The sequence below is a fragment of the Sapajus apella genome, unplaced genomic scaffold (assembly GCF_009761245.1).
Source record: "Sapajus apella isolate SASKATOON/1434 unplaced genomic scaffold, GSC_monkey_1.0 scaffold141, whole genome shotgun sequence".
Taxonomy (NCBI): domain Eukaryota; kingdom Metazoa; phylum Chordata; class Mammalia; order Primates; family Cebidae; genus Sapajus; species Sapajus apella.
The window spans coordinates 1,328,813-1,343,824 of record NW_022437081.1 but is presented as its reverse complement, the minus strand read 5'-3'; the positions used below and the strand labels follow the sequence as shown (position 1 = coordinate 1,343,824).

Below are 15,012 nucleotides of genomic sequence, written 5' to 3'. Positions count from 1 at the left end.
CCTGAGTAGCTGGGATTACAGACATGCGCCACCGTGCCCGGCTAATTTTTTGTATTTTTAGTAGAGACGGGGTTTCACCATGTTGACCAGGATGGTCTCGATCTCTTGACCTCGTGATCCACCTGCCTCGGCCTCCCAAAGTGCTGGGATTACAGGCGTGAGCCACCGCGCCCGGCTCATCATGTTTTTTAAAATAAGGACAATCAATCATTTATTTTTACAAAGATTTATTTTTACAAAGGGAGATCAGACCATATATGCTATTTTGCAATCTGCTTTTTAAACTTAGTATATATTTTGGATATCTTTCCATGTCAGCACATGATTTATATCATTGTTTCTAGAAGCTGCTTAGGTATTTGATTTGGTAGGTGTATTATAATTTAAATCAATGCTCCAGTGATATTTGATTTTTTTAAAAAAGGGAATTTTGTGTATTTATTATTTTATGGCAGACTGTCCAACATAGAGCAACATTGCAAATATTCAACTGTGCAAAAATAGTATGAGGTGGATTAATACAAATGAGACTGCTATTTTTTTTTTTATATCTGTCACCCAGGCTGGAGTGCAGTGGCACGATCTCGGCTCACTGCAACCTCCACCTCCCAGGTTCAAGCGATTCTCCTGCCTCAGCCTCCTAAGTAGCTAGGACTACAGGCAAGCGCCACCACACTTGGCTAATTTTTGTATTTTTAGTAGAGACAGGGTTTCACCATATTGACCAGGCTGGACTCAAACTCCTGACCTCAGGTGATCTGCCTGCCTCGGCCTCTCAGGGTGCTGGGATTACAGGTGTGAGCCACTGCGCTCGACCCAGGACTGCTTTTTAAAAATACTGAAACAAAACTTGAGGTACTATAAGAAACATTTAAACTAAATGGTTTCTAGGTCTGCTTAGCTTGAGATCTGTCCTCTGTAGACCTATAATGATGGTTGCTGCCCCCGACCATGATCAATATATAGAATAATCAGTTCCAATGATCTACTGTGATCACAGCAAGTCTCCTTCTGTATACCTTTCTACAGACATGTCTACAGACATAATTTGGCCTGGGTAAAAAGACAGTGGAAATTTCTCAATGGTTGAAAATAATATGTATGGTACATATTCTCATGATTCTCTTGGTTCTTATTTCTGGTTAGATTGCACTTAGATGGTTTCTTCAGTTTGTCATACAGAATGAGCATTCCAGAAATGCCCCTGAGAACATTGGATTATGCACCTTTGTTAAAGGCTTTTCCACATTCATCTTTAAAATCTTCAACCCACAATATATGAAGGTTCCATTAGATATGATGTCAGTTCTTTGTGACCAGACTGCATCATCACCTACCCTGTCACAGTATGGAGTAGGGAAGAGACCACGCTGGCCATCCAATTTGGTGATTTCACATAACAGTCTTCTATGCCTTTGAATTATTTTCCCTTGACAGATTTCCCAATATTCATTGCCCAGTTGGTTCTGGCAAAACCTAAGGAGTAGGAAACACTGAAAATCACTGCTGTTGTACCACCAGAGGCCAGATTGTCAGGAAAATACCTCCATAACCCAAGTCGCCCCTCCAGAAGAATATTCACTTCTCCTTGGGAAAGCAGACTATATAATCCTCTACGCCTTTGTACTGTTTGTAAGACGCTATATATTTCTATCTATCTATCTATCTATCTATCTATCTATCTATCTATCTATCTATCTGACTCTTGAGAAGGAGTCTTGCTCTGTTGCCCAGGCTGGAGTGCAATGGTGTGATCTCGGCTCACTGCAACCACCGCCTCCTGGGTTCTAGCTATTCTCCTGCCTCAGCCTCTTGAGCAGCTGGGATTACAGGTGCACGCTACCATGCCTGGCTAATTTTTTGTATTTTTAGTATAAATGGGGTTTCACTATGTTGGCCAGGCTGGTCTCGAACTCCTGACCTCATGATCCACTCACGTAGGCCTCCCAAAGTGCTGGGATTGCAGGCGTGAGCCACCATGCCCAGGCTGAGAGGCAATATTTTTACATACACATTGTACCTCTGGCATCCTGAGACCTCTGGGCATCTGTCATTTCAAGAATATTATATAAATGAAATCATACAGCATATAACTTTTCGAGGCTGGCTTTTTTTATTCCGCATAATTCCCTTGAGATCCATCTGAGCTGTTGCATATATCAATAGTTTATTCCTTTTTTAGTCCTGAGTAGTATGCCATGATATGCAGGTACCACAGTTTGTTTAACCATTTAACTATTGAAAAACTATTGCACATTATTTGAAGTGTACAATTCAATGGCTTCTTATATATTAATAGAATTATTCAGCATCACCAAATCAATTTTAGAACATTCTTGTTATTGTTCTCCTTTCTCCTTAAAACCCTCATACCCATGAGTGATAACTTATCATTTCCTCTCAACACCCTCCCCAGTCCCAGGCAACTGCTGTTCTGCTTTATGCCTTTATGGGTTTGCCTATTCTGAATATTTCATATAAATGGAATCATACAATATATTGTCTTTTGTGTCTGGCTTTCTTCCTGTAACATAATGTTTTCAAGGTTCATTCAAGATGTAGCATGTATCAGAACATCATTAATTTTTTATGACTAATATTCCATCATAACATTTTATTTATCCATGTATCAGGTGATGGACATTTGAGTTGTTTTCAATTTTCGCTATTATGAATAATGCTGCTGTGAGTACTTGTATATAAGATTTTGTGTGGATATGTTTTCATTTCTCTTGGAGTGGAATTACTGGAACATATGGTAATTATGTTTAACATTTTGAGGAACTGCAACTGTTTTCCACAGCAGCCCCATCACTTTACATTCCGGCTAGCATTGTATGAAGATTTCAGTTTCTCCACATTCTTACCAACACTAGTTATTGTGTCTTTTTTATTATTCACATCCTAATGGGTATGCAATGGAATCCCATTGTGGTTTTGATTTACATTTCTCTGATTGCTAATGATGTTGAGTATCTTTTTGTGTGCTTATTGTCCATTTGTACATCTTCTTTGGAGAAATCTCTACTCAATTTTTACCCATTATATGTATTTTTCTTTTTTATTATTTAGTTAAAAGAGTTCTTTATATGTTCTAGATACAAGACCCTGATAAGATATATGATTTGCAAATACTTTCCTCCATTATTTGGGTTGTCTTTTCACTTTCTTGATGATGTCCTTTTGATATGATTTGGCTGTGTCGCCACCCAAATCTCATCTTGAATTGTAGTTCCCATAATCCCCACATATCATGGGAGGGACCTGGTGGGAGGTAACTGAATCATGGGGGCAGTTACCCCCACGTTGCTGTTCTCATGATAGTGAGTTCTCATGAGATCTGATGGTTCTATAATGTTTTTTTTTCCCTTTTGCTTGGCACTTCTCCTTGCTGCCACCATGTGAAGAAGGACATGTTTGCTTCCCCTTCTGGCATGATTGTGAGTTTCCTGAGGCCTCCCCAACCACGCTGAACTGTGAGGAAATTAAACCTCTTTCCTTTATAAGTTACCCAGTCTTGGGTGTGTCTTTATTAGCAGCATGAGAATGGATTAATACACCTTTGAAGCACAAATATTTTAATTTTAATAAAGACGAATTTATCAAATTTTTTTCCTTCTGTTGCTTGTTGTGTTGGTGTTGTATCTAGGAAGCCATTGCCTAAGCCAAGTTTACATAAATAGTCATTCTGAACTATGATGTGACAAGCTAAGTATGGCAAAGTGGCAGAAGAGTAAAATCTTGGGTCTCTGATGATTATGAAGCTGTGTGTCAGGCTTAGACTGCAAAATTCTACATTTGTTTTACACAAGAGTGAGATAAAGTATTTTATTTTGAAAAAATAAGACCTTCTGTTCCTTAAAATACACCATAGAATGAAAAACAAAGATATAAGAAGATATTTGCAAACACATGTAACTGACATCAATTTAGTATCTGTAATGTATAACAAATTTCACAAACCAATAACAAAAAGACAGACAACCCAATAGAAAGATGGGCAGTAGGAAGGAGTATCCCACAGAAGAGGAAACATATATGGTCAATAAGCATATTAAAAATGGTCAACCTCATTAGTAATCATAGAAATATAATTTTCATACCCACAAATAACAAAATTTTAAGTCTGAAATATCAAGTGTTGCCTATGACATGGAGCAATGGGAATTCATGCGCTGCTTGTGGGAATGTAAATTTGTATAATTATTTTAGAGAAAGAAATGATTTGCAGATACCTTTGAGGCCAAGGAATTGTAGTGGTAGTAACAAGCAAGCTGGAAAGACGGTAGGTTGTCTAGAAAATGCAATGTTGGGCCCAGCACAGTGGCTCAGTGATAGGACACCTGTGGTCCTATCACTTTGGGAGACTGAGGTGGATGGATGACGAGGTCAGGAGTTCGAGACCAGCCAGAACAATATGGTGAAACCCTATCTCTACTATCTCTACTAAAAATACAAAAAAAATTGGCTGGGTGTGGTGGCGTGCACCTGTGTTCCCAGCTGCTCAGGAGGCTGGGACAGGAGAATTGCTTGAGCCTGGGAAGCAGAGGTTGCAGTGAGCCAAAATCATGCCACTGCACTCCAGCCTGGACAATAGAGCAAGACTCCAAAAAAAAAAAAAAAGAGAGAAAGAGAGAGAGAGAGGGAGAGAGAGATAAAAAAAGAAAGAGAAAGAAAGAAAAAGAAAGAAAGAAAGAGAGAGAGAAAGAAAGAAAGGAGAGAAAGAAAGAAAGAAAGAGAAGGAAGGAAGGAAAGAAAGAGAAAAAAAAGGAAAAAGAGAGAAAGAAAATGTAATGTTGGAATTCACGACTTAGGAGACACAGAAATTTGTGTGATAAAAAAGTACAAGTTGTAACCTCCCAAGAGGTTCACTAAAGCGGAGAGGAATATACATTTAAGATAATAAAGGTATCAGTTGGGGTCCAATCAGAACATAGGCACTACATAGTAATTCTTTTTTTCTTGAGATGCAATCTGGTTCTTGTCGCCCAGGCTGGAGTGCAATGGCATGATCTCAGGTCACTGCAACCTCTGCCTCCTGGGTTCAAGCGATTCTCCTGCCTCAGCCTCCAGAATAGCTGGGATTAGAGGCGCCCATCACCATGCCTGGCTAATTTTTGTATTTTTATTAGAGACGGGGTTTCACCATGTTGGCCAGGCTGGTCTCAAACTCCTGACCTCAAGTGATCCACCCGCCTCAGCCTCCCAAAGTGCTGGGATTACAGGAATGAGCCACCACACCTGACCTACTACATAGTAATTTTAAGAAAAGCTTAACATAAAGAATTAACAGTAACAGGGGATTGGAGTGTTGGATTGGCTAGTAATAAGTAAAGGAAACTCTAAAAAATATGGGATAGCAGATATAAATGGCAGACAATAGAAAAATAATGTGTAATGGCCGGTATCTCTAGGGCTGTGATAACCCTCCTCTCCACCCAGGGGTAAGATCCAGGCCTTATTGAAGAAGTTGCTATTGTGCTGAGTTGGTGGAACTTGTTGGACGTACACTCTCTGGAACTTGCTGAAATATACCCCTCTACGGTGCTGGTTTACGTGGGAAGTGTCTCATCAGAGATGCTTTGCTGCCTAAAAACTCAAGGGTGGTGTCTGGGGAGGCTGCTGCCTACTGTTTGTTGGGAAAACCAGGGCTGCAGAAAGTGGGGACTAGGAAAGCTGAAAGCTCGGAAGGAGCTTGTGGAGTGAGCACACAGAAAACAGGAAGTAAAACTTCTTCTTCCTGCAAGGTCTGTCTACCACTGCCTACTGATAAAACTTCATATCGTGCCAGCTGGCAAAGTAAAAAATATTTCAAGACCCCAGGTCCGTTTTCACGGAATAGGCATAAAGGGGAAATGAGAGGTAATAAATCGATTACAGGTTGAGAAGGTCAAGGAACTGAGAGGTCATGATGTTGGATTGTTGTTCTTGTGGATATTGAAATGACCCAAGTGTTGGCAGAAATTAGAGTGGGGCAGAAGGTTAGAGACCAATAAACTTGTTTCTCTAAGCATGACCTTGGTCTATCTGTGTCAGAATCAAGTGGGATACTTTGATAACACGGATTCCTTTTTCTCACTGCAGGTATTCTAAACTAGAGTAGCTGGGAAGAGAGCTCCGAAATCTTTTTTTTTTTTTTTTTTCTGAGATGGGGTCTCACTCTGTCACCCAAGCTGGAGTACAGTGACGCGATCTCGTCTCACTGGAACCTCCACCTCCTACATTCAAGCAATTCTCCTGCCTCAGCCTCCCAAGTAGCTGGGACTACAGGCACACGTCACCCTGCCCAGCTAATTTTTGGGTTTTTAGAAGAGATGGGGTTTCACCATATTGGCCAGGCTGGTCTCAAACTCCTCTCCTTGTGATATGCCTGACTTGGCCTCCCAAAGTGCTGAGATTACAGGTGTGAGCCACCGTGCCTGGCCTTTATTTATTTATTTATTTATTTATTTATGACATGGAGTTTCATTCTTGTTGCCCAGACTGGAGGGCAATGGCATGATCTCGGCTAACTGCAACTTCCTCAAGAGATTCTCCTGCCTCAGCCTCCCGAGTAGCTGGGATTACAGGCATGTGCCACCATGTCTGGCTAATTTTGTATTTTCAGTAGACATAGGGTTTCATCATGTTGATCAGGCTGGTCTTGAACTCCCAACCTCAGGTGATCCACCCACCTCGGGCTCCCAAAGTGCTTGGATTACAGGCGTGAGCCACCATGCGTGGCTGCAAATCTTCTTCTTTTTAATAAGTGCCTTAGTGGATTTGAAATGAAAGAAAATGGTTACTAATATTTTAAACACATACTACTAAATAGTAAAAGTGTACAGTGTATCCAGCATTCAGTCTTAAATGTTCACTTTTGCCTTATTTCCTGAAGATCTTTTGATTTTTCATGAGATGTTACCTATTTTAGCTTAAGTTCCACTCTCACCTTCCTTTCTCCTTCATGCCTCACAGGAGGTCATTATATGAACATTGTTTTTTTTTTTTTTTTTTTTTTTTTTGTCAATCACTGCTTTAGGCAATAGAGAGCCTTTGAACAGGGGTATTAACACTAGACGTGTTTTTGGAAAATCAACCCAAATGTGCCCTGCTTGAGAGTTCATTAGGATGAGAGGATGGAGGTGGGAAAGCCCTTGAAGAGGCAGGTTCAGTGGTCCAGAGGGTGTGGTAAAGAGGATCTGAGGTAGAGCGAGAAATCTTTGCTTTTTTTTTCTCATGCTCTTGTGTGAAGCCTGCTCTTTGTGTTGCTATGACCCCCAGTCTTTGAATTCCCCCTCTCGCCCTATTCCTTCAGTTCATCAGCTTCTTTCTATCTTCATTTGAATCCCTAAACAGCCTGGGTTTCATGGGTGCCCATTTCACCTGTATGCTTGCCACTGCCCTGGAATTCTTTGCTTTGTTGACATTTTACCACACCAACTGTAACTTCCAATCTTTATATGAATAGAACTGGTTCTTTTGCTTTGAGGCAGTGGTCTTGCCATTCTGATTTACTTTATTACTTATAGTAATATTTGCTATAGTGAGAGTCCAAAACGAGGCCAAGTTTTATCCAGATGATCTCAGTGAAGTCAAGCCTGTTTTGGAGGAGGCTGGGTTCACGAAATTTACTCAGACTTTGCTCTTCATCAGAGTAAGTGATACCTCAATAATACTGCAAGATTTTGTTTGTCTGTAGAGTAAAATTTTGATGAGCAATTGTGAAAACTGTTCAGATGACATACAGAAATGTGTTTAAGTTGGTCAGATTTGGGAATTTTATTTCTCAAAAAATGGATTCTGTTTTAATTTCTACAACACAGATTTGGCCATAAGTCAACATCAATGAAAACTTTTGATTTATTATACTGATTTTGCTTAAAACACAAGTACATCAAACAAACCTTGTTATAGAACTATGGACAGACACAATAACATGAGTGAGTCTCAAAATGATGATGTTGAGTTAAAGAAGCCAGAAAAAAGATAGTACTATACTGTATACTTTCATTTATATAAGATTCTTGAAAATGCAAACTAATCTATAGACCCTGAAAACAGATTGGTGGTCGCCTGGGATTTGGAGGCAAAGGGGAAAGAAAAAAATTCAAAGGGCACAAGGACAATTTTGGGGGTCATGGAAAGGTTTATCTGGATTGCATTTGTGTGATTGTATCTAAGGTGTACGTATATGTCAAAATTCATTAAATCATATATATATGCAGTTCCTTATGTGTCAATTATATCTTAATAAAATGGTAAAAAATCATTAGCAAGGAAAAATGTTTTAAGCCATTAAAACAAACAAACAAACAAAAAATCCTTCCTATAATTAGCTACTGTCTATATCAGGGACACCATCTGAATACATTCATTTATTCATTCAACATTTTTTAACATCTATGGTGTATATTAGGCAGTGTGCTGGCAACATAGTGTTAAGTAAAACAAATAAGACCTTGAGTCTAGGAAGCTTACATTCTGGTGGAGGAGTCAGATCAGCATGCGATAATAGTAAAGTGTGATAAATGTCCTGGCAGAGCAAGAAAGGGCAGCTCTGAAAATGTTTAGTAGGGTTATCTAAGCTGATTCGTTGGTAGTAGATGCCTGAAACTGTGTTGAAGAGAATTCTGAGGCTTAGCAGGAAAGAGCTATGAATGATCTGATGTCTTCCATGCATGAGAGAGGTAATCATGGTTTAAGTGCCACACAATTGCCAACATAGGGTTATACTATTAAGATTGGCCTTATCATAAATTTCACAATAGTAGACTTATTTTAAGTGGTTCTGAAAATGTTTGAGAAGGATGAAGATCTCTTCTTATGGACTGTTTTTTTCAGAGCAGTATTTTAAGTGCAAAGTGCTTTTTTGTTGTGGAAATATATATCTTCCACATTGTAGTGTAGACAGAGGACAAGCGCTCTTTTGTTCTCAAACATTCTGTTTTTTTCAAGTGTATTTTACCCGCTTATGTGACTGAGTCTGAGTCTTTGCTAAGGGTACTGCAGCTGGATTATGTAGTGGAACCAGGTCCAGAAAAAAAATTGCTAAAGAATGCAAGTAAACAGGATGTCAGATGTTATCCTTAGCCTATTTCCCTAAACATAGCTTTTTGGCTGCAAAGTAAAATGCCATTCTTCTAGCTTCTGCTTATACACAGTGATGGCTGACAGCAGGCACAATCTTCGTTTGCTTGGCACGTTGTCACTATGCAACTCAACGTGTTTTGCAAGGAATGATCGTGACACACTATCTCTGGGAGATAGTATGAGGACATCCGGCTATTTCTTGGAAGAATTTTCTCTCTACCTTCTTTGAGCCCTGTTGTGCCAGCACATCTCCCCATGAGGCTCAGATCTGTCTGACCTAAGAGCCAGTTGGCATTGTCCTCCTAACAGAAGCCAGATTTTCACTGGGGCTAGACTATTTATTGACAGTGTTTTCCCAGACTGGCCCATGAGTGTCTCATTTCCAAGGTCCCCTGAAGTGCTGCCTCACCTCTGTTTTCCAAAGCACTTGCTTCCTTGCCTCTCCTCCCTCCCCAGCATCCTTCTCACTTTCTTTCCTTATAACTTCTTGCACTCTGTGTGTGTGTGTGTCTGTGCACATGTGTGCATGTGCGTTTCTTCCTTTTTTATCTGAATGAATTTATTTTGCAGGTTTTGAAAAGGAAAACCAATGTTATCCAGGATTGTTCATTAATTCTTATCTGTTTCCACATCTTTGCGCGTGATCTCTGTGGTTTTAAAATCCCACATTTTGAGTAGGTTCTGCTGTTGTCTAAGAAAAGTTGCTTTAAACCTTTGCTCTGCAAGCACCCGAAGAGAACTCATAAAAAGGAAGACAACAGCAGATGCAATCGCGGATGTGGCTTAGTCCACGCAGCTGCCCCAGAGTGCTGTTTGGAGTGTACCGTCCTCAGTAATGAATCCAGAAGAACAAATCGTGACATGGCTTATATCTTTGGGAGTTTTAGATTCCCCTAAAAAGACCATCTGTGATCCGGAGGAGTTTCTAAAGTCCTCGCTGAAAAATGGGGTAGTTCTATGCAAACTGATCAACAGACTCATGCCTGGCTCTGTGGAAAAGGTAAGGGAAATTTATAGTCTCTTTGGGATTGCTTATCACTGGAGAGCGGCAATCATGTAACGCTCGAGATTTTTCTATTTCCCAGGCTGTGGGAATCTCCTACTTTAATATTTTTCTAAGACGTAGACATTCTTTCTTACTGTTTTTGTAGTTTGCAAAGGTAAGAAAATGAAATGTTGTTCTTTAGTAACTGGCCCCCAAATTGTAGTATAGGGAAAACCTGGGACAGCACCTATATCACAAGCTCACTGTATCATGGAGATGCATGTTACATCTCCCTGTGTACTGAGGACAGGTTTTGAACTTGGGGTACATGACTCTGTGGAAAAATAGAATAACTTATAACAGATTTTGATGGTGTTTATTGGCAGTTTGACTAAAATCAGTGTAGATTTCCTTTTATAAAAATCCATTGAAGGAGAGACTATTTAGCAACTGGGAAAAATAATTCAAAATGTCACATAAAGTTTGTAAAAGCAATAGAAACCAGATATATGTTTTGAATGCAATGTGCGTTCAAAGTGAAACTAACTTTGCTCTCTTTAAAACAATTCAAGGTTTTTAATAGCTGGAAACCCACAATCATGAGAATAGATAATTTCTAAAGTAGGCATTTTAAGTAAGCTTGAATGTACAATTTTACATTTATTTTCTTAAGGCTACCATGGAATGTGACTGTGAGTATAGCACTTTTGCCTTCATGAACCAGTTTGTATTTTTATTGAGCAAATAAATTTACTTATAATTTCTTAAACTTGAGAAAGAGTGATTAAATGGTGATAAAATGCAAAGAAATGTGATCAAATGCACGGAACAGCCAAGGGGAAAAAGAATTTTATTAAATTATCTAGGGGAAGGAGGAGAGAAAGGTACTAGGGATTGTTTCCTTGCTTGAAAGCAAGAACTAAGCTCAAAAAACTGTCTTGGTCTCCCAAATTTGCCATGAGCACACTGGAACAAAAGGCATGAGAGAAAGCTTGTAAGTAGGCATGGGTTGGGACTAAAGGTTTGGCGACATTTGAAACAAAGATCAACCGTTTAGATTTTTGCATCACTTCCTTCAGTGGTTATTTCTCTTCCTGGATTGACAGCAATGTTGCCCCACACCTCAAGAAGCCTGCTTTCCCTAGTTATCGGCAAATGATGAATATGCTTTGCTTGGCATGGGATGACAATCTTCAAGTAATATTTCACTGTGTTCCTCTAGTTTTGTCTGGATCCCCAAACTGAAGCTGACTGCATCAACAACATCAATGACTTCCTGAAAGGATGTGCAACCCTCCAAGTGGAAGTAAGCCTACCCCGGGTGCCTTCCCCTTTGTCATCATTTTTTTTTTGCTCTGCTAATCAAGATGGGTGGTAAAAGTACTTGGTTTATTTACACTGTCATTGGCCACTGAGTTAAACAGAGGTGGCAGACTGGTCGTCCCTGGTAACGGATTGCTAGTCTGTCTTTTCCAGAAACCATTTCCAAGCAAAACAAAACAAAATCAAAACTCAAACAATGATGCCTTTTATATACAGCGTCCAAGCCCTGAAAATAGGCTTTCAGTGACAGAGCCTGTGTGGGCGTGTTCCCCTACTAAGGGGAACCAAAAGTGGGCCACTGACTGTTGGAGAGGATCACTGTAATCCTCCCAAATAAAGAAAAGGGGAAAGGCCATTGTTACTCCTTCCCATTAATACTTTAGAACAGATGCCTTGAAAAGCAGAGAGAACCTGGCTCTGAGCCAGAAGTTGTGTAGAAAACTGTGTTGCATTATTTTATATTATATGGATCCCTACAGTGTGTATGGGAAGTGTTACTGAAAGGGAGGCAAGACTTCCACATGTGCATCAAGTTGCTTAACTTCTCTGTGCTTCAGTATTTTTATCTGTAAAGTGGACATGCTAATAGCCAACTCATGGGATTGGTTTAAGAATCAAATGAGGCTCTACATGGTGGCTTATGACTTTAATCCTAGGCCGAGGCAGAAGGATTGCTATAGCTCAGGAGTTTGAGACCAGCCTGGACAGTATGATGAAATCCCGACTCTACATAAAATGCAAAAATTAGCCAGGCATGGTGGCGTGAGCCTGTAGTCCCAGCTACTCGGGAGGCTGAGGTGGGAGGATCACTTGAACCTGAGAGACGGAGGTTGTGGTAAGCCTTGATCGCACCACTGCACTCCAGCCTGAGTGACAGAATGAGGCCCTGTCTCAAAGAAGAAAAAAAGAATCAAATAAGATACGGCATAATAATTTAGGGCCAAGAGCTCCGACATCATATAAGATCTATGCGGTAATTTATGTAGAGTCCTTGGCACAGGGCCTGGGACAGAAGAAGTACTCTATTTTAGTAGACTAGTATTAGTCATATTATCTGTGGACAAATAATTGTGTAGTTTAAGCATGAACTCTGGTGCGAGACTTCTTGGGTTCAAATCTCAGTTCTCTCTTACTAGCAGCTTTGTGACCTTGGGCATGTTACTTAACTATGACTCTAGGCCTCAGTCTTCCTACCTACAAAATGGGAATAATAGTGGCACCTAACTTGTAGGATTTGTGTGACTTTTTTTTTAAAAATATATATTATTTCAGTAGTTTCGGGGGAACAGGTAGGTGGTGTTTGGTTACATGGATAAGTATGGATAAGTTCTTTGGTGGTGATTTCTGAGATTTTGATGCATCCATCACTTGAGCAGTGTACACTGTACCCAAAGTACAGTCTTTTATCCCGCACCCCACTCCCACCCTTCCCCCGAGTCCCCAGGGTCCATTATATCATTCTTATGCCTTTGGATCCTCATAGCTTAGCTCCCCCTTATAAGTGAGAACATACTATGTTTGGTTTTCCATTCCTGAGTTACTTCCCTTAGAATAATGTTTTCCACCTCCATCCAGTTGTTACAAATGCTATTATTTTATTCCTTTTTGTGGCTGAGTAGTATTCCATGGTGTGTGTATATATATATTACATTTTCTTTTCTTTTATTCTTTTTTTCTTCCATCTGAGATGAGCAGCATTTGGCCAATATATTACATTTTCTTTATCCACTTGTTGGCTGATGGGCATTTAGGCTGGGTCCGTAACTTTGCAATTGCAAATTGTTCTGCTATAAATATGTGTGTATAAGTGTCTTTTTCATATAATGACTTCTTTTCCTCTGGGATTGCTGGATAAAATGGTAGTTCTACTTTAAGTTCTTTAAGGAATCTCCATACTTCAGGATTTCCATTGTGATTGTACTAGTTTACATTCCCACCAGCAGTGCAGAAGTGTTCCCTTTTCACCACATCCATGCCAACATTTATTATTTTTTGGTTTTTTAATTGTGGCCATTTCTGCAGGAGTAAGGTGATATCTCATTGTGGTTTTGATTTGCATTTCCGATGCTTAGTGATATTGCGCATTTTTTCATATGTTTCTTGGCCATTTGTATATGTTCTTTGAAAATTGTCTATTCATGTCCTTAGCCCACTTTTGGATGGGATTATTTGTTTTATTTTATTCTATTTTAATTTTTTTTGCTGATTTGTTTGAGTTCCTTGTAGATTCTGTATATTACACCTTTGCCAGATGCATAGTTTGTGAATATTTTCTCCCACATTGTGGGTTGTCTGTTTACTCTGCTGATTATTTCTTTTGCTGTGCAGAAGTTTTTAGTTTAATTAGGTCTCATCTATTTATCTTTGTTTTGTTGCCTTTGCTTTGGAGTTCTTGGTCATAAACTCTTTGCCTAAGCCAATATCTAGAAGAGTTTTTCCAATGTTGTCTTCTAGAATTTTTATGGTTTCAGGTCTTAGATTTAAGTCCTTGATCTATCTTGAGTTGATTTTTGTATAAGGTGAGAGATTAGGATCAAGTTTCATTCTCCTACATGTGGCTTGCCAATTATCCCAGCACCATGTGTTGAATAGGGTGTCCTTTCCCCACTTTATGTTTTTGTTTGCTTTGTCAAAGATCAGTTGGCTGTAAGTATTGGACTTTATTTCTGGGTTCTCTATTCTGTCCTATTGGTTTAGGTGCCATTTTTATATCAGTACCATGCTGTTTTGGTGACTACAGGCTTGAAGCTGGGTAATGTGATATTTCCGGATTTGTTCTTTTGGCTTAGCCTTGCTTTGGCTATGTGAGTTCTTTTTGGGTTTCATATGAATTTTAGGATTTTTTTTTCTAGTTCTGTGAAGAGTGATGATGGTATTTTGATGGGAATCGCATAGAATTTGTAGATTGTTTTTGGCAGTATGGTCATTTTCACAACATTGATTCTACCCATCCATGTGCATGGGATGTGTTTCCATTTGTTTGTGTCATCTATGATTTCTTTCAGCAGTGTTTTGTAGTTTTCCTTGTAGAGATCTTTCACCTCCTTGGTTAGGTATATGCCTAAGTTTTTTTTTTTTGCAGCTGTTGTGAAAGGGGTTGAGCTGTTGATTTTATTCTCAGCTTGGTTGCTGTTGGTGTATAGTAGTGTCACTGACATATTGATTTTGTATCCTGAAACTTTACTGAATTCATTTTTCAGATCTAGGAGCTTTTTGGGTGAGTCTTTATGGTTTTCTAGGTATACGATCATGTCATCAGCAAACAGTGACAGCTTGACTTCCTCTTTACTGATTTGGATGGCCTTTCTTTCTTTTATCTGATTGCTCTGGCTAGGATTTCCAGGACTGTGCCAAACAGAAATGGTGAAAGGGGGCATCCTTGTCTAGTTCCAGTTCTCAGGGGGAGTGCTTTCATCTTTTCCCTGTTGCATATAATGTTGGCTGTGGGTTTGTCATAGTTGGCTTTTATTACCTTAAGGTATGTCCCTTCTATGCTGATTTTGTGGAGGGTTTTAATCATAAAGGGATGCTGGATTTTGTCAAATGCTTGTTCTGCATCTATTGAGATGATCATGTGATTTTTGTTTTTATTTCTGTTTATGTGGTGTATCACATTTATTGACTTGCATATG

The 15,012-nt window shown here is 39.4% G+C and overlaps 1 protein-coding gene across 6 annotated transcripts in view; it reads left to right on the top strand.

Annotated features, from left to right (window-relative positions):
- Positions 1-9,140: 9,140 nt before the first annotated feature.
- The window catches only part of ARHGEF6 (Rac/Cdc42 guanine nucleotide exchange factor 6), a 111,722-nt gene continuing 105,850 nt past the window's right edge, over positions 9,141-15,012 (top strand). For 5 of the 6 annotated variants that reach the window (XM_032264049.1, XM_032264048.1, XM_032264047.1 and 2 more), the window contains exons 1-2: positions 9,141-10,072; positions 11,280-11,363. In XM_032264049.1, coding sequence (XP_032119940.1) covers positions 9,908-10,072; positions 11,280-11,363 — 249 coding nt within the window. In that variant the 5' untranslated portion in view covers positions 9,141-9,907. The remainder of the gene's footprint in view (positions 10,073-11,279; positions 11,364-15,012) is intronic. The other variant, XM_032264046.1, reaches the window with a different exon arrangement.